At 38.2% G+C, this 26,932-nt stretch overlaps 1 protein-coding gene across 31 annotated transcripts in view; it reads right to left on the reverse strand.

Moving 5' to 3' along the window:
- The window catches only part of MYCBP2 (MYC binding protein 2), a 271,324-nt gene that overhangs the window by 207,895 nt on the left and 36,497 nt on the right, over window positions 1-26,932 (reverse strand). For all 31 annotated transcript variants that reach the window (XM_060394149.1, XM_060394144.1, XM_060394130.1 and 28 more), the window contains exons 3-5: window positions 17,441-17,656; window positions 10,454-10,607; window positions 2,717-2,913 (exon numbers count right to left, since the gene is read on the reverse strand). In XM_060394149.1, coding sequence (XP_060250132.1) covers window positions 2,717-2,913; window positions 10,454-10,607; window positions 17,441-17,656 — 567 coding nt within the window. The remainder of the gene's footprint in view (window positions 1-2,716; window positions 2,914-10,453; window positions 10,608-17,440; window positions 17,657-26,932) is intronic.

The following is a 26,932-nucleotide window of genomic DNA, read 5'->3' on the forward strand; positions in this document are numbered from 1 at the left end:
TAAAAATGTGTCCCATTCTTAGAAGTTTATACTTTAAAAAGAATCCTTTATTGTAATCTTTGTGGAGACTGCAAGGGTGGAGAGCAGAGCAGAAACTAGGCGTCTCCAACATGGCCCTATTTGTCTCCTGCTTTCTGAGTGTTAGTTTTAAGAAAACCCAGAACTACAATTAGAAATCTCAGATGTACCCCTTTTTCTCTCCTACTGATCTCTCAACAACAGTGTGGCAGGACCTAGAAATTTTATTCTGATAAACTAAACATTGTTAATCTGAGGATTCCAAGTCTTTCACCAATTCTCAAAAATCTTAGCCATTATTTCAAATACTGTCTCTTCACAAATCTATTACTGGCCCTATGGAGTTCAGATTGTACTGATACTTCAAACTTCCTCATTCTCTATGTTTCTTATTTTTCATGTTTTATCTCTCTGTGCTGCATTCTGAATAAGCTCTTCCTCTATCTTTCAGTTCACTGCTTCTATCTTCAACTACATTATCCACTGGTTAACTCGTCCTTTAAGTTTCTAATTGTAACCATTTGGTTTTTCACTTCCAGTAGTTCTATTTGGTTTGTTTTCTGATCTGATTATCTTGTATATCCTTATTCCTTAATAATACTTTTGACACTTTATTAACCATATTAAATATATACATACTTAATATCAAATTTTATATATATATATAGAGAGAGAGACTTGGCAAGACTGATTCTGCTTTGCTTCTATTAACTCTCAATGCTGGTGCCTTTTTTCTATGTCCTTTTTGTTTGTGAGTCCAGATTCAGTGGTGGTGTGTCAGTGGGAGGTCTGTGAAGTCTGGAGTTCATCTTTACAGTTCATCTTTAGTCTCTTCCAATAAGAGACCTCACATTATGACCAACCATACCTTAAAGTCTCAGCTTAAGCTTTTTGGAACAAGATAAGTAATATGCATTTGGATCCCAGATAATCTGAGATGCAACAGTTACATTTTTGGAGAAGGCTTTTCTTACCTGCTCCAAATCATTGCCCAGCCAAGAGAGTTTCGTGACATGAATAGGTAGGTGAAATGGGACCAAATCATGAAGAACACTATAGGTCATGTTAAGATAACAGGTTTTAATATGGCCTTTGACTTAGGGCTGGGTATACAGTGATGGGGAAGGTGCTTAGAGAGCCTCGGCTGTTGGTTCAGGGGACTGAGTAGTTTTGTGCAGCCCAATGCTTGAGCATAACTACAGCCAGACAGACATGGGTTCAAGTCCTGTCTCTGCTTTCTGACAGCTCTCTACACTGTAACTACATAAACTTCTTCCAGCTTTCAGCGTCCTACTCTTACTGCTCTTTCCATGCGTTAGCACACAGACACCGAGACTATTCTCTCTCTCTACACCACCAACACCAACACCTCCTCCCTCTGCACTGGTTAATTTCAACTCACTGTTTAAGATCTCATGTCATATCCTCTCAAATAAATCTACACACAAAAAAATCACTGGATTCTAATAAGAACCTGTATATATGGTCACTATATTTTTAACATTTGGCAAGGATATTTGAATGTTTGTGTTATTCTATTAAAATTTTGAAAGTATTTGTATACATTTAAACTGAAATTTTGCTGAATCCTCAAAGCTTCCCTGGTGGCTCAGCTGGTAAAGAATCTGCCTGCAGTGTGGGAAACCTGGGTTCGATCTCTGGATTGGGAAGATCCCCTGGAGAAGGGAAAGGCTACCCACTCCAGTATTCAGGCCTGGAGAATTCCATGGACTGTATAGTCCATGGGGTCACAAAGAGTCGGACACAACCGAGCGACTTTCACTTTCAAAGCACAGCAGAGAACAGTTTGGAAATCAATAAATTAAAGGGACTTCAAAATAAGTTAATAATAATAAAGAGGGGAAAGAGGACTTCAGGCAGGACAAAAAGAGGGAAAAGAATAAGAACAGAAATCTAGAGAAAGGAGACTGCTCGTATTTGATAAGGAAAGTTCATAATTGCTGAACAAGTCACAGACAGTAGCCCATTTATCCCCTTTCACTATCTTTGGCTGCTAATGACAGGGTTCAGGCATCCCTTCTACATGTTCTGGAGGTCATCCAAGGGGCCAGAAAAGAACACATGAGACTTAAAATTGTAACTTCTTTCTCAATTTCCAGAAAACATTTCAAAAGAATTAAATCAAGTCCACCTATAAGTAAGTTTATATTTCTCATCACTAACAAGGATGAAGAGCTTATTCCACAACTGCCCAGTAAAAGCTCAAAAAAAAAAATTTCTGTATGTGAAGCAGAAATAGCTCAGAAACACATCAATCCATGAAAAACCATCATAACCGATTAGAAACATTGGAAAAATAACATATGCTTCTCTTTCAATGGGGATATATAGAAACTATGAAGGAATTCTGCATTTGAAGATTCAGGGCAAGATGGGAGGTGGGGGAGGACAGAGAGCAAGACCATGTCAAAGGAAGACGAGGCTGCAGTGCTGACGTAAAGACTACACTAAAGATTTAAGCTTTCGCCAAATTTCATTTTATTATACCTTTCATGTTGCAGAGTTAATCACACATGCAGCTTAGATCAACTATCTTAGGTTATTTATATATCAGCCTGGGACAGATCAAACCACTGTACTGAGTGAGGAAAAGCAGTGAATTCCGATTGACAGAAATTGAGGCGAAATGGCAACTTGGTCTCTTGTCCATTTCTAAGCAGCTTGAGATATGAAATACCTGAATAGTTTGGCAAGCGTGGCTGCCATTGTTGGTGAGGATGGCAGAGATGGCCTGCAGTGTCCTTCCTGTCTCTCCCCAGGAAGCCACCAAACTAAAGAGACAAGCGCAGGAAAGTGCTGTCAGAGACTGTCCTGTGCTGTCGTTCATTCCAGTACTTCGAACGGTGATTTCCAAAAGGAGCTGGAAGAGAGACTCTGTGGATAAAACAGAACTCAATTATATCATTCAACATATAGGACATTATATGGTATCTGTTCGTTTATTTAAACCTTGCCTCATTTTTCAAAAAAATACCGAAGGTAGCTACTTCACATTTGTTCCTTTCTAGTTACCCTTTTTCGCCCAAAGTTAGAATATTTACATAAAAAGGATCTTACAGAATACTTAGTCCAACTCCATGTTTTTATAAATGAAGAAATGGAAATCTACCCACAATCATTTAAAAGAAACTTGCTTTCAGGCATTCGTAATATTCAAGAACTAGCCTATTAAGGAGTAACAGACTACTCATTGCATTTATTTTCACCTTTTAGATTAGGAAAATACAGGCTTCTTAAAATGTTATGTGCCCAAAAAACTATGTATTTATTTGCAAAACAACAACAGAATACATAGAACACATGCAAAAATTTGCTTTCATATAAAATTGGTTTAATTGCTAACACAACAGCAGTGCATACTCAGAGGCACAGAGAGAAAGAAGAGGAAGAAAAAAATACAGTCATAAAGAGAGAGAAAATTTGAGAATGATGGAAGGAGAGGGGGAAAGGGGAAGGAAGGAAGAAAGCCAAGAGAGAGAAATGATATACTGGAATTCTCTGCAAACTGAAAGGCCATCTGCATTTTATTTCTTAGCTCACAGAAACTGAGGCTTCCTCTAGTAGTCCCCGTCTTCCGCATCTAATCCCTAACTAATTAAGTCCTGTCAATTTTACTTCCTAATTAATTCCTCCACTTTTTGCATGTCATCAGCATCTCCCCAACCCATGCTATCTATCACCTTCTCTTAATTGGACTACTATAAGTATTCATAAATTAGCACCCTGATAGTCAAAGAGAAATTTTAAACCTAAAAATCTGTTTTTTCTTTCAAATCTATTCACTCTTTTGTTAATTACTGCCTTCTTTCTTTCCTTTCTCACTCCTTACTTCGCTTCTCTCTATATCCTTCAGTGTTTTCCCTTATTCCATCTACCCTTTACTCTGTCTCTCTCTCCAACTGTCCTTCTTTTCCTCTATCCTTTCATCTACCTTTTTCCTTTGTCTATCCCTCCATCATTATCCTGCCCATTCATCTTATAATTACTCAGCCAGTATTTCCTGCATTCTCCCTGTACATCAGGAACTATTCCAGGTATTGACGAAGACAAAGAATGTCCCTGGCAACAAAAAAAGTTAGATCAAACTGAAGCAAATAGTGTAAGACTATAAAGAATTTTCTAAACCTAAGTAGACAGTGATGTTCAATTCCTCCTAGAAACAGAGCCGTCCTCCCTGGACATAGCCTATCAAGCTCCACACGGCCTGCTCCCTGCCTCCCTATTCTCTCACTCTCCACTCTGCTCACAGTCTTTCTCCAGTCATTCCCCTTCCTACCTCAAAACCTTCCCAGTGTGGAGATTCCTTAAAAAAATGGAAAAAAAAAAAAAAAAAAAAACTGGAAACAAAACTGCCATATGACCCAGCAATCCCATTGCTGGGCATACACACCGAGGAAACCAGAACTGAAAGAGACACATGTACCCCAATGTTCATCGCAGCACTGTTTATAATAGCCAGGACATGGAAGCAACCCAGATGTCCATCAGCACACAAATGGATAAGCAAGCTGTGGTACATATATGCAATGGATATTACTCAGCCATTAAAAAGAATACATTTGAACCAGTTCTAATGAGGTGGATGAAACTGGAGCCTATTATACAGAGTGAAGTAAGCCAGAAAGAAAAACACCAATACAGTATACTAACGCATATATATGGAATTTAGAAAAACAGTAACAATAACCCTGTATGCGAGACAGCAAAAGAGACACAGATGTATAGAACAGTCTTTTGGACTCTGTGGGAGAGGGTGAGAGTGGGATGATTTGGGAGAATGGCACTGAATCATGTATATTATCATATGTGAAATGGATCACCAGTCCAGGTTCGATGCATGATACAGGATGCTCAGAACTGGTGCACTGGGATGACCCAGAGGAATGGAATGGGGAGAGAGGTGGGAGGGGGATTCAGGATGGGGAACACATGTATACCTGTGGTGGATTCATGTCAATGTATGGCAAAACCAATACAATACTGTAAAGTAATCAGCCTCCAAAAAATAAATAAATAAATAGACTAAAAAAAAACCTTACCACATGCTCTCCTACCTGCCTAGAAACTTAGTTAACTCTTTCTTACGTGCCCTTAAATCTCAAATGTCACATCTTCTGTGAAGTTTGTTATTAATTCTCAGAATTCTTGCTTACATGTGTCCAACAGTCTAAAGCTAAATTCCATAACAACAACAATGTTTTTACTGATCACCCCTATATTATATGCTCTTAGCACAGAACATTTAAGTGAATAATTGAGAACATGTAGTCTAACCTTAAATTGAACAGAAAGATCGATATAAGGGAAGGATTTTTTAAAAACCGAACAATTTGTAAATCAAATCCATCTGCAAAGGAAAGTCTGACATATAATAATCATCAAGCTATCCTAACAATATGAAAGATGCATATGTATTTTCATGAGCAACATGAAAAAAACCACTGTGGAAAAAGTGTAACTAATGTGATTATAATATTAACTCAAAAGGAAAAACAGAGAGAGATTTCTATACAAATTTTACTTTAAAGAACCAAATTACTACTCACACCTTGGAGCTAATTAAACAAAATAAAGAATATGAAGTCATGGTAAATGCCTGAACAGAAAAATAAGTCAAAGCAGTGAAGAGATCAGAAATAAGCATTGGAAGGATAGAAGAGAAACCAAAGACTGTAAGTACAGCAGCATTTAGAACTGTTAGTAGGAAAATGAAAACAAATTACAATCAGGGGACCTAAGTTTGGATAGAAAGAAGACAATTAAACTATAGCACATATTATAATTTTAAAAGCCAGCATTAAGAACAAGATCTATTTTGAAAAGAGTAAAGGAAAGGGAATATTTATGTATAACATGAAAATAAAAGAAAGTATATAACCAATGGCAGAGGGAAACAGAATGGCAGAATATCTAGGAGGAAAGGAATGATCAGCATGTTGTTCTAAGTTAAGATACAGGCTTTACCGGTTTCAGTGGATGTTGTAAATACTTCAATTACGGGCTAATTTACAATCAAGAGCCAAGGATAACTAGCAGTTCAGTTCAGTTGCTCAGTCATGTCTGACTCTTTGCAACCCCATGGACTGTAGCAGGCTAGGCCTCCCTGTCCATCACCAACTCCCAGAGCTTACTCAAACTCATGTCCATTGAGTCGGTGATGTCATCCAACCATCTCATCCTCTGTCGTCCCCTTCTCCTCCTGCCTTCAATCTTTCCCAGCGTCAGGGTTTTTTCAAATGAGTCAGTTCTTCACATGACGTGACCAAAGTATTGGAGTTTCAGCTTCAGTTATCAGTCCTTCCAATGAATATTCAGGGCAGATTTCCTTTAGGATGGACTGGTTGGATCTCCTTGCAGTCCAAGGGACTGTCAAGAGTCTTTTCCAACACCACAGTTCAAAAGCATCAATTCTTCAGTGCTCAGCTTTCTTTACAGTCCAACTCTCACATCTATACACAACAACTGGAAAAACTATAGCTTTGACCAGATGGACCTTTGTTGGCAAAGTAATGTCTCTGCTTTTTAATATGCTGTCTAGATTGGTCGTAACTTTTCTTCCAAGGAGTAAGGGTTGTTTAATTTCACGGCTGCACTCACCATCTGCAGTGATTTTGGAACTCCAAAAGAATAAGGTCTCTCACTGTTTCCATTGTTTCTCCATTTATTTGTCATGAAGTGATGGGACCAGATGCCATGATCTTCGTTTTCTGAATGTTGAGTTTTAAGTCAACTTTTTCACTCTCCTCTTTCACTTTTATCAAGAGGCTCTTTAGTTCTTCTTCACTTTCTGCCATAAGGGTGGTGTCATCTGCATATCTGAGGTGATTGATATTTCTCCCAGCAATCTTCATTCCGGCTGTGCTTCATCCAACCCAGCATTTCTCATGACGTACTCTGCATATAAGTTAAATAAGCAGGGTAACAATAGACAGCCTTGACACACTCCTTTCCTGATTTGGAACCAGTCTGTTGTTCCATGTCCAGTTCTAACTGTTGCTTCCTGATCTGCATACAGATTTCTCAAGAGGCAGGTCAGGTGGTCTGGTATACCATCTCTTTCAGAATTTTCCACAGTTTCTTGTGTTCCACATAGTCAAAGGCTTTGACATAGTCAATAAAATAGAAGTAGATGTTTTTCTGGAACTCTCTTGCTTTTTTGATGATCCAGTGGATGTTGGAAATTTGATCTCTGGTTCCTCTGCCTTTTCTAAATTCAGCTTCTGCACACCAGGAGCCCAAGATCCCACAGAGACTGAGACAGAACTGTGTCTGAGTGTCTCCTGTGGAGGTACGGGTCAGCAGTGGCCTGCCACAGGGGCAGGGGCTCTGGGTGCAGCAGACCTGGGTGTGGCGTAAGCCCTCCTGGAGGAGGTAGCCATCAGCCCCACCACAGAGCTGCCAGGACTTACACAGGACTGGAGAAAAGACTCTCGGAGGGCACAAGCAGAACTTTGTGCGTACCAGGACCCAGGAGAAAGGAGCAGTGACCCCACTGGAGACTGACCCAGACTTGCCTGGGAGTGTCCAGGAGTCTCTGGCAGAGGCACGGGTTGGTGGTGGCCTGATGCAGGGTTGGGGGCACGGAGATCAGTAGTGCCTGCATGGGACCTTTTGAAGGAGGTCCCATTGTCTTCATTACCTCCACCATAGTAAGCAACAGGAAGGGAACACAGTCCCACCCATCAACAGAAAATTGGATTTTCTGAGCATGACCCCACCCATCAGAACAAGACCCAGTTTTCCCCTCAGTCAGTCTCTCCCATCAGGAAGCTTCCATAAGCCTCTTATCCTTCTCCATCAGAGGGCAGACAGACTGAAAACCACAATCACAGAAAGGATAACTAGCAAGTAATTCTTAAATAAAAGTATTAATTTAATTAAATCTTCAAAAAAATGCCATGAAATCAAGTAGTGTATCACAATGGAAATACAATCACTGGTGCTACAGTGACAGTAAACACGATGCCTGCTTCTTAATATACGCAGCTTGTATTTGGTAGTAGCATGAATAGCATGGTGCTGTTGTTTTTAAAAATCCTCAGCTTCTTTTCATGGCCAGTACTCCCTACCACTAACTAAAACAAAACGGTAACAAAATAAACTGAACACAGAAACTAATTACAATATGTGACCAAAATAAATAACAATCTGACATCAAAATGAAAACCAAGAAATGAGGTTCTCACACGTGGGTCTAACATAATCCAAACAGCCAAGCAAAGAAAAAGACCCAACATCGAGTTCAGACCAGCAGTATGGTCCCCTGATCAGCAGCTGTGGCACTACCCAGAAACTTACTCAAAATGCAAATTCTCGTGCCTCATTCCAAACCTACTGAATCGTAAACTCCACAGTTAGGGCCCACATATATGACTGACACAAGCTAATGCATGCTTTTCCAGTGGTCATGTATGGATGTGAGAGTTGGACTGTGAAGAAGGCTGAGCACCGAAGAATTGATGCTTTTGAACTATGATGCTGGAGAAGACTCTTGAGAGTCCCTTGGACTGCAAGGAGATCCAACCAGTCCATTCTGAAGGAGATCAGCCCTGGGATTTCTTTGGAAGGAATGATGCTAAAGCTGAAACTCCAGTACTCTGGCCACCTCATGCAAAGAGTTGACTCATTGGAAAAGACTCTGATGCTGGGAGGGATTGGGGGCAGGAGGAGAAGGGGACGATAGAGGATGAGATAGCTGGATGGCATCACTGACTCGATGGACGCGAGTCTGAGTGAACTCCAGGAGTTGGTGATGGACAAGGAGGCCTGGCGTGCTGCGATTCATGGGGTCGCAAAGAGTTGGACACGACTGAGCGACTGAACTGAACTGAACTGAACTGAATGCATGAGATTTAGAAAACTCTAGGCTCTTTCCCAGATCAGGAAAGGAGTACATCAAGGCTGCATATTGTCATCCTGCTTATTTAACTTATATGCACAGTACATCACACGGAATGCCAGGCTGGATGAAGCACAAGCTGGAATCAAGATTGCCAGGAGAAATATCAATAACCTGAGATATGCAGATGAACCACCCTTATGGCAGAAAGCAAAGAACAACTAAAGAGCCTCTTGATAGAAGTGAAAGAGGAGAGTGAAAAAGTGGGCTTAAAACTCAACATTCAGAAAACGAAGATCATGGCATCTGGTCCCATCACTTCATGACAAATAAATGGAGAAACAATGGAAACAGTGACAGACTTTATTTTAGGGGGCTCCAAAATCACTACAGATGGTGACTGCAGCCATGAAATTAAAAGATGCTTACTCCTTGGAAGAAAAGTTATGACCAACCTAGATAGCATATTAAAAGGCAGAAACATTACTTTGGCAGCAAAGGTCCATCTAGTGAAGGCTATAGTTTTTCTAGTAGTCATGTATGGATGTGAGAGTTGGACTGTGAAGAAAGCTGAGTGCAGAAGAATTGATGCTTTTGAACTGTGGTGTTGCAGAAGACTCTTGAGAGTCCCTTGGACTGCAAGGAGATCCAACCAGTCTATCCTAAAGGAAATCAGTCCTGAATATTCATTGGAAGGACTGATACTGAAGCTGAAACTCCAATACTTTGACCACCTGATGCGAAGAACTGACTCATTTGAAAAGACCCTGATGCTGGGAAAGATTGAAGGTGGGAGCAGGGGACGACAGAGGATGAGATGGTTGGATGGTACCACCGACAAGATGGACATGAGTTTGAGTAGTCTCTGGGAGTTGGGGATGGACAAGGAAGCCTGGTGTGCTTAAGTCTATGTGGTCGCAAAGAGTTGGATGCAACTGAATGGAGCTGAACTGAGACTCTTTGAAGGCCCAGAGTTAGGAAAGCAATTAGCCTTCAGAATTAAGCTTCCATCTCTTCCTTTTCCTTAAAGAGTCCCCACCTTGCTTACAAGAGTATGTGTTGAGTCTAGGTCACTGGCAAGTGAAAGACAGGCATTCATAAAACTTAAATGTATTTTATACAAAGCCAATAGTTTTACCTAATGGAAGTTGCTACTAATTCAAAAGCTTTACCTTCAACATGATAAATACAAATCTATTTTTGTTTAGAAACTAACTGTGTTGAGTTGGTATTTGTTTCCTCTTTTCCTCCAAAATAACATGTAAAATTAGATGAAGTCAACGTCAGCTATTCCGGCCAAAGGTTTAGCAAGAATGATTTAAGTTCATGGTGACAATAAGGCTTGAGGATTATTTCTGGGTTCTAAGAATTTCTATTTCCCATCATCATCATAATAAGGAAATGTCTGTGCATGAACTATAACTCCAGGGGAACATAGCAAAGTAACCTAAAATTTATACCCCTGCTGTTTCAGCACCATCAACAGAGACTGAATTACAGGCTATATTTGGTATATGCTTCATAAGAGAAGCTCTTTACATTTAAAGGCTTCATTCAATGTGCCTAAGCTCTTACCTAGGACCTCGGGTGGCTCTGACTGAAGGCCTTCGGGTTGCTGACCCTGAAGCACGTTAAGCAGGGCTTGGAGACTCCTGAGGCACAGGGATGGATGAGAAAATCGTGTCTCCTTGATCAATTCAAAAACTTCACAAAGTCCAACCTCAATGATCTATTTAAGATAAAACAAATTATACATGTGAGCTAATAACACTTCTCAGGCAGTATAATCAGTACAGTTTATTTCCAACAGCAAATGATTAATGGTACAATATTTTAAAGGCAAGACAAAATCATCACATTAAAAAAAGAATAAAACCCATTGTGTTTAATTTCATGATTTAGAAAATCATCTGGTTACACAGAAGGTTAAAAAATAGTGGCTCTACTTAAAAGTAGTTTTAGTATAATGAAGCCATAATAAAACATCATGAAAATGGTTTAACAGTAAACCAGTTACGAGATTGCATTTACTCAGGAAAAAATTAACTGATAATATACAAAGTTCATTTGGCTGTACTCAAGTAAAAACTGGCATTCTATTTTATGTTAATTTTACTCATGGCCAGAAAAAAAAAAGTAAATATAGCACAATATAGCACTACACTGTGAAAAGATTAAAAAGGAACCACAGTTTCTTAGGATTCCCTATAACGGTAAATCAGCCAATTCTTATTTGTAGATAGTGTCCCTTATTCTTATAGGATTTACCACAAAAAGAATCAAAAACTACCTATCTAAAATATCATGGCTATTTTTACTTTTAATTATCTTATCATTCCTCATGAGGACCAAGAAAAATGTAACTCATCCTCCAATTAAAAGTAAATAAATTTTTTAAATATATAAATAAAAATTTAAAATATATTTGTAACTCAGTATCTAGCAAAAGATAGACAAATTTGCAACAAAAGACGGAGAGCAAATATGATGAACTTGTATAAAGAGATATCTTCAGAAAACTGAGAGAACAATAGACAATGAATTCAATTTCTCAATCAATGCCAACATTTTGAGAAGGAGATGTGTAAGATCTTCTCACGAAGTATAAGAATAAGTATTTCTCTTATTTGGAGAAATAAGTAAGTAACAGAAAAAGTTAAAACTAGATTAATTAGTAGAAATGCATCAAAGAATTAATTCCACTGAATGAAATATAAACGATACTCTCTGATGAGATTTATACATTAATTCATATATGACATAAATAATTTTAAGTACTTCTTTCATGCAACTCATTACAGGAAATATGAGATATATTAGACCCTATTCTCTAAAAGTTTATAATCTAACAGGGTAAATGCATTTTATATATATATTTTATCTAGCCCAACCTCTATTAGAGCATTTATTATGCTATAATATAATTGACTATTTTTATTTCCATTTTCCAAACTAAAACGTCAATCTCCTTGTGGACATGGAGTATATCTTAACTAACTTCTCCCAAGACTAGCCCAGTGCCTGCACATGATTAGCAGACAACAAATATTTATCTCAGCTATTTACTCTCTCAGTTGTGTACTAAAAACCACTGCAACTCATAAATGTATTGTCCAGGCAAGGGTCAAGTCAGTTGCAGGCAAGTCAGCTGCAGTTATCTAACATCCTGGAATACTTAATCATAGTTAAGATTATGGAACTGCTTGTACAGAGTTTCAATTGATTAAATGGAAATGAAAACATTCCATTTCATATAGTTTACCTTCTGGAAATAGACTAGAAAATAAAAACAAACTGGCCAAGATTTCTGTTTACATCCTTATAGGAAGCAAATCTGAAGTCAAAGGTCTCCTAAGTATACAAAAGTGAAAGTGAAAGTCACTCAGTCTGTCCAGCTCTTTGCAACCCCATGGACTATATACAGTTCATGGAATTCTGAAGGCAAGAATACTGGAGTAGGTAGCTGTTCCCTTCTCCAGGGGGTCTTCCCAACAAAGAGACTGAACCCAAATCTCCCACATTGTAGGCAGATGCTTTACCTGCAGAGCCACAAGGGAAGCCCAAGAATACTGGAGAGGGCAGTGATCCCTTCTCCAGCAGATCCTCCCAACCCAGGAACTGAACCAGGGTCTCCTGAATTGCACACGGATTCTTTACCAGCTGAGCTACTAGGGAAGCCCAAGAACAAAGTAGGGCTCTATTCTCAGGCCAGTAGGAGACTATCCTATCAGTCTTTAAGATTGTTTACTACTGCCAATCAAGATTGCCTGGAGAAATATCAATAACCTCAGATATGCAGACGACACCACCCTTATGGCAGAAAGTGAAGAAGAACTAAAAAGCCTCTTGATGAAAATGAAAGAGTAGAGTGAAAAAGTTGACTTAAAACTCAACATTCAGAAAACTAAGATCATGGCATCTGGTCCTATCACTTCATGGCAGATAAGATGGGCACAACAATGGAAACAGTGGCTGGCTTTATTTTTCTGGGCTCCAAAATCACTGCAGATAGTGATTGCAGCCATGAAATTAAAAGACGCTTGCTCCTTGGAAGGAAAGTTATGATCAACCTAGATAGCATATTAAAAAGCAGAGACATTACTTTGCCAACAAAGGTCCGTCTAAGCAAGGCTATGATTTTTCCAGTGGTCATGTACGGATGTGAGAGTTGAACTATAAAGAAAGCTGAGCGCAGAAGAATTGATGCTTTTGAACTGTGGTGTTGGAGAAGACTCTTGAGAGTCCCTTGGACTGCAAGGAGATCCAACCAGTCCATCCTAAAGGAGATCAGTCCTGGGTGTTCATTGGAAGGACTGATATTGAAGCTGAAACTCCAAACTTTGGCTAACTGATGCGAAGAGCTGACTCATTGGAAAAGACCCTGATGCTGGGAAAGATTGAGGGCAGGAGGAGAAGGGGATGACAGAGGATGAGGATGAGATGGCTGGATGGCATCACCAACTCGATGGACATTGGTTTGGGTGGACTCCGGGAGTTGGTATTGGACAGGGAGGCCTGGCATGCTGCAGTCCATGGGGTCATAGAGAGTCAGACACGACTGAGTGACTGAACTGAACTACCCATCACAAATTTTCATTTATGTCAAAGAATTCTTCACAGATGACATTCTTGGCTAGAGTTTCTTTGTATAAGTAGATTCCTGTAGTAATAGAGAAAGTACTAAACCTTGCCAAAAATAGTAAGGCTCCTTACTGAACAGCTTCCCAAGCTGTCTCTCTGATAAGGTTAAGGTGTAATAACAAATGCATGACAAGTAACTCAGGGGGCTGCTTAGGAACAGCGCACTAGATGGGTTTAGCGAAAAATACTCCTCAAACGTTAGTCAAAATGATCAGGACAAGGAATTATCCATCTGTCCAGATGAACCACTGTAAATTCTCACTTATCACCTATATCTTAGCTCAGTGTATAATTTTCTTTTTTTAACAAGGAAAAACACTAATTCATTTCCAGAAATGTGATATACATTCAATCATATTTAACTTTGAATCATTGAACAGAGGAACAAAATATGTTGTAAATTAAGACTTTTTGCTGAGGTTTGGCTGAGAGTATTTTACTACACAGAAGAGCTCTGAAACTGCACTTTATACTTTGAAGTCTGTCTTACAGTCACTAAGAATATACTCTATGTCCTCCTCCCTCGGTAATAGGAGGAAGAGTATAAAGAGAAAAAAATATAGTACTGCAAATACAATATGATTTCATTTGTGCAGAAACAAATATATTTTAATGTGTATATGTAAAAATGTTTATAATGTGTATATTTTGGTTATAAGGATTTTAGAAATAACTTCCAGCTTTTAAAATTTTCTTTTATAAAATGTTCCCCATTTTTCAAATGTTCCTCTTTTATAAAAATGTTCCCCATGTTTTCAAATTATCTACACTGAATACACACTGCCTTTATAAATAGAAAAATAGCTTATTAATAAGCTTGACTGCTCTATAGAATAGTTCATTGTAATAAGATAACACACTAAGCTTTCAATACTTTCCATGACAAACCATAACTAACCACCAAACACATGGTCTTCCAACTTCTCTTCAGAAAATAGTCTTTTGTAAATTTACTGAATGTTATCATTACTGTTGCTTTCAAACAATTAAATCCTGAAAGCTCTCTATTATACTTGAAGGAATACAAAACCCAAATAATTAACTAGTATAGCCAGTCCAATGTCACTGCTGTGAAAAGTGAGGCAAAAAACATATTGGGCCCAAGAAAAGTCTTTTGATGTTTTATTTTGCTCTCCTCAAATCATGTATTTCCAAAGGTGGCATTATCATTTGCACTACCAATAACATGAAGGTTTAGATATATCACACTTAGATTTAATAATAATAAACTCTTTGCCATTAGAAATTCAATCTTCTATTAAAAAGTCCTAGAGTCAATTCTAAAACTTACAGAAAACAAGTGAAATAGCTCAAAAGGAAATCAAAATCAATTTAACTAACTTTTAAAAGTCAAGGAGGGAAAACAGAATTGTATCAAAATGATACCTCGGCAACAAATAAAAAACTGGCTCCATTACGTAAGAGAAAAAAGGAGCAAGAGAGAAGTAAAACTCCAGCAAGAAAAAGGAAAATGACAACCACACATTTGGGAAGAGCAAGAGAGGAACAGCAAAGGAAAGGAAAGAAGTGACATGAAAGAGCATCTGGAGAAGAGGCACAGAAATGGCCAAAAGGAAGAGAAAAGTCAACATTTCATACCTGCCCTCACGCTCCCATCATCTCAAACCGTAAAGGCCTCATCTCTTCTGTGTCCTGCAAACTGCTGCCAAAGACCTGAAAAGTTGCACTCCCAGTCCTGCCCCAGCCCACAGCACTCTGACTAACTCTGCAACAAAAGCATTCCACTGCTCCTTCCTCTCTGATCTGACTGTCTCATTTCCATGCATATATAGTACTTCTTAATAACTGAAGAGCTCCCTGAAAACTAACTGAAATTTACTTGGACCTACACATTTTCCTATTTGCACCTTATAACAATAGCTAGCATTTATTAAGCATGCATGCATTTACTACTCTTTGAATCCTTAATACTACCCTATGAGGAAGACATTATCCCCATTTCACAGATGACAAAACTGAGCCACAGAGAGGTTAAATAACTTGCCTAGCATGATGCAGCTAGCATTTGTAATGGCAAGTGTTTGAACTCAAGCAGTTTGACTCTACTGCCCATGTTCATCATTATACCTTGTTTCCTGACAGGCCAGAACTTGATGGAAAACTCAGTATTAATCACTTGAGTTACCCGCTTTTCTTCTTTTCACTGGAAGCTCTCTTTTAGATTCTGCATCTTTTGACTCTATAAATCATGCTAAAAAAAAAACACCACTGTCTTAAAAATGCCTGATATTTTATTTCCTTAATACTGATTCTTCCTAAAGTTTTAAAATAGCCTATGAATCAGTAGTTCTTGATTGTGCAGTATCCTTTAAATTAAATACAGTTTATTATCTGATGTTTATATACCAGTGTGAAAGGCTTCTCTGGGTCTTCATTCCCCTTCCCAGTGCTGAACCTAAGCTGAGCGACTGTTACAGTACAGTGAGACCCACCCACGCACAGAATGAATTCTTATACCGGAAGCACAAGCCCATATCCTGAGTTGACAATGTAGCTTTGCTCAGCCTCCCCTAATTAAGCATAAGAAATCAGTATTACAGACCATGCTGTTTACTTGGAGAAACTTGCACAGAAAAGACGAGTCTGTTTTAAGCTGAAGAAAGAAGCCAGTAGAGATGGTAGAGCTATGGACACTGGAGAGAAAAGGAATAACGGGAAATGGGTCCCAAGAGCAGATAAGGACACTTGAAGGTGACTGATTAAGACGTTAAGGGACCCCACAAAATCTCTACTACCCTATGAAACAGGAAGCAAGTCAACTGTTGACAATAAGGGGAGAAGAACCTGGCAGTAATGATTAAGGACGGGGATGAACTTACAAAGAGCCACCATGAAAAGTGAAAACAGATCAGCAACATGGCCTCTATCTGGCTGCTATGTCTGAGTAATATAAAAAAAAAGTATCTACATGGTATCTTATGTTGGCATATGAAAAAGTTTTTAAGGCACAGTCTTAAGGTACCCATTTAGTAAAAAGAAAATATATATGAATCATTTATGATAAGGGAAATCATTTTTAAATGTCTATATTTAGAAAAGAGCAATATGTATAAATAATTTATGATAAAGTTACCATTTTAAAATATGTCTATATTTTCATCCATTCTTTGTTAGAAATATTCACTACACATACGATACAGAAAAAAAAAATATATATATATACATAAAATAACATTACAATCTTAAAACAAACTCAATGCTTAAATACAACAGAATACCTTAAGAACAGTTTGTTCCACTACAATACATGTTGCTATGATACCAACTGGATTATATGCCTCTGGTAAACATGGGAGTGATATCAGAACAATGCAGTTTGATTTATATGTATTTTTCCCCTAGTCAAAGGGAGCCAGGATAGCAAGAGTACACTTAAAACCTTAGGCAGAAAAGGCTGAAGCTCTCAGCTCAGCTCTTCTAGCTCTGTGTCAAGAAAAATAAAAATGTATACCTGTACCCAGAGAGAGGGCTGGGCCCCTAGCCTTCCGTGGCTCTTGGCTTTGGCAATCTACACCTCCTCCTGTGCCCACCTTAACAGCAGCCCACTGGCTCACACCTCTACCTCCAACCTCAATGGCTTAGTGCCTGCAAGCCACCATTGCCCCTCTCTTGCTTCTGTACATTTTTAATAGCCCCTGAACGAACTCCAAGCCACCAAGCTCCCTGCCTGGGCTTTCCAAGTACTCCCCACTGAGGTACCAATTATTGACTTTGTTAGCTCTCCAATTAAAAAGTTGCCTAAGGTTTTCCTGATCTAGTCTAAACCTATTTTTACCCATACGTCCTATTATTTTCAGTGTGCAATTTTATTAAAAGCAAGGTGTTTTAGCAATGCAGATATATGTATTATAGCCCAAACTCCTGTAGGTCATTCATCTAAGTGGAACCTAAGTGCCTTACCTTTGGAAGCTTGATAGGGGGCTCTTTGGATTCCTCCTCTTCATCACTATCTGATTCTCCGCTCTGCACAGAGTTCTTAGAAGCCGCTGCCAGCGATGTTTCCTTTTTCTGCCATTCCAGAACGCAATGGCGTACATTGCAATAAATATTGAATGCAGAAGGATTGCTATGTAGTTTGATATCTGGTATGATTACCGTGTTCTCCAAGTTCTCCGACTGAAACACAGGATACAATATTTCAATTTCATACTCCTTTCCATCATCACCACTACTCATTTTTTAAATCAAAAATTAAACATTAGGCTAGATGACGTGCAAAAGTCACACAGGTGACAAAGATAATCTAAATCTATTGACTCAATTTATAGCACTTGTTACTATACTTCACTACTTTCTAAGTAACAAAGCAATAACCGATCTGGCAAGGGCTAGAAAGGAGCCAGTAAAGAACTTATCAGGATTACCCTTTTACCCCACAAGAGGAAAAGAGCCCACAATGCTTAACTACCCAAGTTTCAAAGAATACTCCACTTGTTGCTCTTCTAGGGGGCACCATATATACTTCAGTCTCAATGACCCACTACATATGTTGAATTATATTTTGATTTCTTTCAAAAGTAGATATAGGGCCTTAAACAGATATTAGAACTTAAAAAAAAAACACACACACCTTAGTTTTAGTTGATACTAATTTCATTCTCATTCACATAATGGTGATGCTGAGAAAACTACGGATTCTGGGCACATGCTTCCTGAAAGCTCTCTCTCTCAGCTACAAGCTTGGTGCAAAAGTAATTTTGATTTTGCATTGTTGATCTCTGTCATACTTGCTGTTTATTTTATGTATTTTAGACTATGGAAACAACGTTACACAAAAAGCAAATTCAAGCGATAGTCTTATTTGAGTTCCAAATGGGTCATAAAGCAGCAGAGACAACTTGCAACATCAACATCGCATTCGGCCCAGAAGCTGCCAATGAACGTCCTGCAGCACAGTGGCGGGTCAACAAGTTTTGCAAAGAAGACTAGAGCCTTGAAGATGAGAAGCCCAGTGCCTGGTCATCAGTAGTTGACCATGACCAACTGAGAGGATTACAGAAGCTGATCCTCTTGCAACTAACTACACGAGAAGTTGCCCAAGAGCTCAATGCCGACTATTCTATGGTCCATTCTGCATTTGAAACAAATTGGAAAGGTGACAAAGCTCAATAAGTGGGAGCCTCGTGAGCTGACCGCAAATCAAAAAAATCGTCATTTTGAAGTGTCATCTTCTCTTATTCTACACAACATGAACCATAAAAATGCACTGAAGAGCAGATTTTATACAACAGTCAGCTCAGTGCCTGGACCAAGAAGCAGCTCCAAAATACTTCCCAAAGTCAAACCTACACCAGAAAAATTCATGGTCATTGTCTGGTGGTCTGCTACCCATCTGATTCACTACCGCTTTCTGAATCCCGGCAAAGCCATTACATCTAAGAAATATGCCTAGCAAACTGATGAGATGCACCGAAAACTGCGATGCCTACAGCCAGCAACGGTCAACAGAAAGAGGCTGATTCTTCGTGACAACACCTGACTGGACATCACACAACCAATGCTTCAAAAGTTGAACGAACTGGGCTATGAAGTTTTGCCTCATCTGTCATATTCATCTGACCTTTCACCAACTGACTACCACTTTTTCAAGCATCTCAACAATTTTTTGCAGGGAAAATGCTTCCATAACCAGCAGTACACAGAAAATGCTTCCCAAGAGTTCACCGAATCCCAGCCACAGATTTTTATGCTACAGGAATATACAAACTTGTTTCTCATTGGCAAAAATGTGTTGATTGTAATAGTTCCTACTTAGATTAATAAAGATGTGTTTGAGCCTAGTTATGATTTAAAATTCAGGATCCAAAACTGAAATTACTTTTGCACCAATCTAATATCTGTTTTAATAAGTACTGTAAATCACAATCACATGCTTGGTAATTCAATTGTTATAACTAAATATCCCAGGTCTATTTTGGCCCAGCATTTTATTTATCAGACTCCAACCACATTTTTGAGATCAATATTTACATTATAAATATACAGAACTAGCTTAAGACAGTATACAAAAGTAAATCTGAACAATTAGAGTATGGCTAGGAAGTATCCACAAAAAATAAAATGAGACAGTTTGAGTACCAAGAAAATTTGAGTCTCAAAATTCTACTTTTCTTCAATAAGTATTATAATTAGGAAAAAACTGAGTATTCCTTGTTAAATAAAAGAGTACTAAAGTTAACTGATACATAACATGTGACTATGTCTTTCACAGATACTAAAAATAAATGAATATTAGCAATTCAAATCCAACAATATACTCTTAAAAAGATAATATATCACATTCAACTCAAAAACAAGGATGTACAACACTGGAAAAGCAATCCAAAATCTACACTGACAAAAAAATTAGAGGAAAAAAAACACACACTATAAATAAACATGGAAAACACACTTGACAAAAATCAAATACCCATTCATGACAAAAAGCCTAAGTATATTAAGAACAGAAGGGAATTTCAAAACTCGAGTTGAAGGTACCTACGAAACACCCACAGCTAACATAGTAAAAGACTGAATGCCTTCATCCTAAGGCCCCAAGCAAGGCCAAGATACCTACTCTCGGCAATTACACACAACACTGTGCTAGATCTGCTATCCTCTGCCATTAGTCAAAAAACAAGAAATGAAAGGTATAGTTACAAAGAAAATTATCTCCCAGAAATCAAATGCTTTTATTTGTAAGAGACATAAAAAAGAATCTTAAGTATGCAGAAAAGAAAAAAAGTCATTTGTAATAATGTGTAGATTTAGCAAAGTCTTAAATATATAAAAATGAGTAATATATTTATATCCTGGGAGTAAACAGTTAAAATATGTAAAAAAAAAAAATAGTATCAGGAAAGTTAAAGACTGGGAGAAAATATTTTGCAAACCACATATCTGACAAATGACTGTGCTGTGCTTAGTCACTCAGTCATATCTGACCATGACCCCACAGACTACAGCCCACCAGGCTCCTCTGTCCATGAGGATTCTCCAGGCAAGAATACTGGAGTGGGTTGCCATGCCCTCGGTCCAGGGAATCTTCCCAACCCAGGAAACAAAGTCAGGTCTCCTGCCCTGCAGGCAGATTCTTTACTGTCTGAGCCACCAGGGAAGCCCAAATGACTAGCATTCAGCATATATAAAGAATTCTCAAAATTCAACGAGTAAAAACCAAACAAGCAAGCAACCCAATTAGAAAATGGGCAAAATACATGAACAGACATGTCATGGAAGAAGATATACAGAAGGCAAAGAAGCACAAGAAAAGAAGTTCAATATCATGAGCCATTAGGGAAATACAAATTAAAAAAATAAAATGAGAGGTAGTACACACCTATCAGAAAGGCTGGAATAAAAAATAGTGACATTAACACAAACAGGTGAAGAGGTGGAAAAACTAGATTGTTCATGCATTGCTGACAGTATAAAATGACACAGAGACTAGCAAAAAAGTACAGTTTTTTAGAAAAGTAAACATGTACTTACAGTATAATCCAGCAATTGCACTCTTAGGCATTTATACCAGAGAAATGAAAACTTATGTTCATACAAACACCAGCACATAAATGTTCATAGAAGCTTTATTCAAATAAAACTGGAAACAACTCAGATGTCCTTTAATGAGTGAAGGGTTAAATAAAATGCGGTATATCCATGCCATGGAACACTTACTCAGCAATAAAAAGGTACAAACTATTACTGATATATGCCAACAACTTGGATGAATCTCAAGAAAATTATGCTGAGTGGAAAAACAGCCAATTCCAAAGGTTACATACTGCATGAATCCATTTATATAACATTTTTGAAATGACAAATTATAGAGATGGGGAACAGACTTGTGGTTTGCAGAGGCTAGGGAGAGGGTGAAATTTGGAAATGTATTTGTTTACATAAAAGTAGCACAATGGATCCTTACAAGTGAACTGTTCTACATCTTCACTGAAATGGTCACAAAGACCCACACATGATAAAACTGCATTAAACTACATACACACAAACAAATGAGTGCATATAAAACTGGTGAAACCTAAATAAGATCCATAGGTTGTGTCAATATTGACTTCCTGGTAGTGATATTTATGCTACCACAGTTATGCAACACCTTACCAATGGGAGAAAATGGGCAAAGGGTACACAGGATCTCCCTGTATTATTTCCTAACAATTGCAGTCATATCATAATCATCTCAATTGAAAAAAAAAAAACATTTGTAAATAACAGCATTTACAGTAACATCAAAAATACATAATAATTAAAGTATGCAGAAGTCCTGTCCACTGAAAACCAAAATAACATCACTGAGAGAAATTAAAAACTTAAGTAAACGGTAAGAGAAACTGTTTATCAATGAGAAGATTCTGTATCATTAAAATGGCAATGTTAATGCCCCCAAACCTACAGATTCGATGCAATTCCAGTAAGAATTATAGAGGCTTTTTAAGAATGGAAATTGACAAGCTGATTCTAAAATTTACATGGAAATATAAAGAACCTAAATTAACTAAAGCAATTTTTTTAAAAAAGACCACAGTTAAAACATCTGATCTATTTCAAAACTACTGTATTGAAGACATATGGTATTAGTATAAATATAGATCAATTAAACAAAATAAATTCCAGAAATAAATAGGCTTACACAAATATAGTCATCTGATTTTTTACAAAGATGCCAGGATAATTCAAAGGAAAAAAGATTCTTTTTAAGAAATGATGCTGGATCAACTGAATACCACCATGTGAAAAAATGAACATCAACTTTTATCTCACACTATATACAAAAATTAACTTGAAATGGATCACAGACCTACATGCAACGGTTAAAACTATACAATCTCTAGAAGAAAATCTATAGACAAAAACCTAGGACATAAAACATATGAATCATAAAAGAAAAATCAATTCTTTAAATGTATAAAACTTTTGCTCTTATAAAGCACTCTACAAAAACAAAAAAGCAAACCACAGGAGAAATTATTTGCAACACAGTTGACAAAGGACTCTGATCTAAAATGTATAAAGTACCCTGAGAATTCAATAAGAAGACAATTATTAAAAGGGAAGGCAAGAGTTGAACAGACATTTCACAATAAAAAGACATAACTGGTGAAAGGCTTATCATATGATGATGATGACAACATTCATACATCATTAGTCATGAGAGAAAAGCAAGGTAAAACACCAGTGAGATACCCTATATCAGAATGACTAAAATTCTGTGTAACTCTTACAGGGTGAAAGACAGTGGTATCTTTTCAGGAGCAGTTTTTTTTACTAGCGTATAAACTTTGACCATAATTGTTTCATAGGAAATCATTTTAACTGCTTTAAAATCATTCGTTTTTCAGCTATGATTCTAAGAATAAAATTAATATATAAAACATGACTAAAATTTTAAAGACTAACAAGATCATGTGTTTGCAAATATATAAAGTAATTAAACTTCTCACACACTATTGGTGGAACAGTAAAATGGAATAGTCACTTTGGAAAACAGTTTTCAGTTTCTCAAAAAGCTAAACACCCACCTATTAAGTCACCTGTGAGGAAGTGTTAACACTGAGTTAACACTGTTTATTCTCTGTATGTCTCCAAGGGAATCATCACTGTCCCATGGCCAAAGCTTGGGAATGGAGTCTTTAGAGAGCTTTCTCTATGTTAGGTATTGATGATTCTGTTACATACTCCTACAACAATGGACCTTACCCACTAGCTGGGCCAACCGCTTTGCAGAAATATCATGACTGACAATGTGAACCCAAGTTTCACCTGCTGCAGCTGGTTGCCTATCAGGATATACCTATGTGACCAGATCCCCATAAAAGTCTCAGATCCTGAGACTCAAATGAGCTTCCCTGGACAGAAATATTCCACACATACTCCTGTGTTTCACTGCCAGAGAGAAAGCATGGCCTGTGTGCTCAACAAGGCAAGAGCAGGAGGCCTATGTCGTTACTCCCTAACCACCAATACATTTATCTTTCCCTCTGCTTATGCTGTACTCCTTGTGGTAATAAATCTTAGCCATTACTGTAAACTGCTTTTGAGTCTTATGAGTCCTCTCAAAATCAAAGAAATCATCACCTTAATCATCCCAAACCTAGGTATTTACCCTCCCCCCAAAAACAAAAAAGTGTACCCACACATAGACTAGTACACAAATGTTCATAGTGGTTTTATTTGCAATGGTTGGAAACTGGAAACAACACCAACATGCCCATCAACAAATGAGTGAATTAACAAATCAGGATATATACAAACAATGGGATACTAATCAGGAAAAGGAAAAAAAAAAAAAGGAAAAACTATTAATATATACAAAAATATCAACAGAACTCAAAATCATTATGCTGAGGGAAAGAAGCCAGATACAAGAGTATACCCAGTATGATCACAGTTACATGAAATTCTAAAAAATGAAAACTAATCTATAATGACAGAAAGCATATCTGCGGTTGCATAGATTTAAGGCTGTAACCGGGGGCAGGGGCGGAGGAGTGGGGGTGGGTGGAATGCAGCAGACAATAAGGAAAGCCTTAGGGATGATGGAAAGTTTCTAAACCATGATTGTGTTTTTCAACACTCCCAGTTTCAGGTTCTGCCATTAAAGAACCTGATCTAAGATAAATACATTTGATAGCAGGAATTTGAGGATGTTTCCTGTGCCATGGATTTGACTTCTCTTATAAGAAAGTGAAGTCATTAGCTGGAGAGCAGAACTTATCACAAGTTTGAGGAGAATGGCAAAGGACTGAAAAAGACACAGGAAAAATGGAAGAACTATTTGACCAGAAAAAATAAGAAAATAATCTGGCTATGGAAGGTTTATTTGATGCTGGCAATCATGAAAGGGTACTGCTGTCCATAAACTCTCTTTCGTTTAACTCCCTTTGGCAGGAGGTGCTCACCTGCAGGGAAAGACGGCTGCATTTGGACGGCTGAGGTTTGTTTTGTTTTTTTTTTTTTGGGGGGGGGGCCCTGTGCTGGGTCTTTGCTGCTGTGAGGGCTTTTCTCTAGTTGTGGAGAGCGGGGCCTACTCCAGCTGTGGTGCACAGGCTTCTCACTGTGGCAATTTCCCCTATTGCAGAGCAGGCTCTAGGCACGCGGGTTTAGCAGCTGTGGCACATGGGCTCAGTAGAGCACAGGCTCAGTGGTTAGGGCACATGGGCTTAGCTGCTCTGCAGCAAGTGAGATCTTTCTGGACCAGGGCTTAAACCCATGTCTCCTGCACTGGCAGGCAGATTCTTTATCACTGAGCACGAGAGACACTCCAGCACTGAGTTTTGTCAGATAAATCCAACAAATGTACAAATAAGGAAAACGAAGATGTGGTAGTCAGAATAATGGCCTCCAAAAACATCTCCCCCCAATCCCCAGATCCTGTGAGTACATTACCTTATATGGTAAAAGGGAGCCTGCAGATGTGGTTAAGAATTCTGAGATGGGGGTAGTTATCATGGATTATTGAGGGAGGTTCAATGTAATCCCAAGTGAAAGTCGCTCAGTTGTGTCCAACTCTCTGCAACCCCATGGACTGTATAGGGGTTCTCCAGGCCAGAATACTGGAGTGGGTAGCCTTTCCCTTCTCCAGGGTATCTTCCCAACCCAAGGACTAAACCCAGGTTTCCCACATTGCAGGCGCATTCTTTACCAGCTGAGCCACCAGGGAAGCCCGTGCAATCCCAACAGTTTATATAAATGGGAGAGGGTGGCAAGACAGTTGGAAAAATAAATATCACCACAGGAAAGGTTCAGAGTAGTATAGCATGAGAAGACTCAACCAACAATTACTGGCTGTGAAGATGAAAGGACACAGAACCCGAGGAATGCAGGCTCTAGAAGCTGGAAAAGGCAAGGAAAGGAATTCTCTCCTAAAGCCTCCAGAAAGAGTACAGTCTTACCAACACTTTGATGGTAGCCTAGTGAGACCACCCACCTGAGACTTCAGACTTCCAGAACTGTAAGATAATTTGTGCTGTTTTAAGCCAAGTATAAAATAAAAGGTTTGTTATAGCAGCTATAAAGAACTAATACAGTAGATTAAGCAAGAGTTTTTCTAAAAATACTGTGGAATCTATACCAGATACGGAGAGTAATGAAGACGATGGCTAATGGAGAAATAGAGGGGCCAATGAGAGCAATAAAGAAGATGAATCAGTATAGCTGAATAGCACTTAAAAAGTAATTTTTATAAAAAGAGGTGGATGAAAAAATAGTCCAGAAATAGTAACAGAGGACAGAGACTACCACCACCACTTTATACACTCACCATGAACAGGAAATGCTTCCTACTCATCTTTGCATCCCAAATACCCAGCACAAGGTCTGCACAGAGTCAGTAATTAAAGTCTAAGGAGTAACTGAATGAAGCTTTTTTTAATATCATTCTTATCACAAGCTGCTCCTAAAAAGTAGATAGAAAACCTAAAGGCCAACAGAAGAAAGGTAAATTATTAAGGAAACAAAGCTAGTCAGAGACAGAACTGAAACAGAAGAAAAGACTTTGACTTTTTATCTCTTCCTAGATATCACATGCCACCACTTTTAGGAAAATCAACAAATGAAACCTTAAAAAGGACTCTAAAAGACTTTCAATATTCCCATATTCAGACTCTGCACATAGCACCAAAAAGTAGAAAAGGGGTAGAGACTGTAAACCTGAATGACTGTGTATAAATATTTGTTAAAGGTTTCCATGCATCAAGATAGTAAGAATACTCTCCACTTACTTCCCTCTTCTGTCCCCAAAACAGATGTAGTAAGATGTGATACAGTGAACATATATTATTTATCTGCCCACGCAGTAACATTTTCCTTAGGGCAACCACATTCCACATAGGCTGTTCATCAGGGTGCTCACCCACCATCCATTACAAAAGTAACTCAGAATCTAACCAATCAAAGCACCCCATTTTCAAGATCAAAGTGAATAAGGCAGGTCAATTAAAAACCCTATCTGAGATTTTCTGCCACAATTAGTGGAAGAAACTGCCTTTTGCCTAAAGAAAATAAAGTTGGAGCTGCCAGCAGCCTTAGTCCTCAGCCACAGGCAATAAATCCACGCTCAGAGGAAAAGAGAAGCAAGAAGATTCGATGATATTATTATAATTCCTGGGTCCAAAGGATCAATTTCATCCCCCATGCTTTTATTTTTGATTTACTACTTCAAAGTAGATTTCTTCCAGCTAGAGAAGCAAGAACACTCATTAAAAAGGTCAGGAAACAACTGTCTATAGAACGTAAATATGCTATACAACCCAAGCTAAGTGACTGTTTCTATAACCAAAAGTAGAGCTCCTCAGAAATCACAGTTAGGATTTCTCTCTTCTGCCTGTCCATTAGAAAAGAGACTCTTTTATAGAAAGTGAAATGCTTAAGAAAAAACTAGGTGGATTTTATAGAGAAGAT

The sequence above is a fragment of the Ovis aries genome, chromosome 10 (assembly GCF_016772045.2).
Source record: "Ovis aries strain OAR_USU_Benz2616 breed Rambouillet chromosome 10, ARS-UI_Ramb_v3.0, whole genome shotgun sequence".
NCBI lineage: Eukaryota > Metazoa > Chordata > Mammalia > Artiodactyla > Bovidae > Ovis > Ovis aries.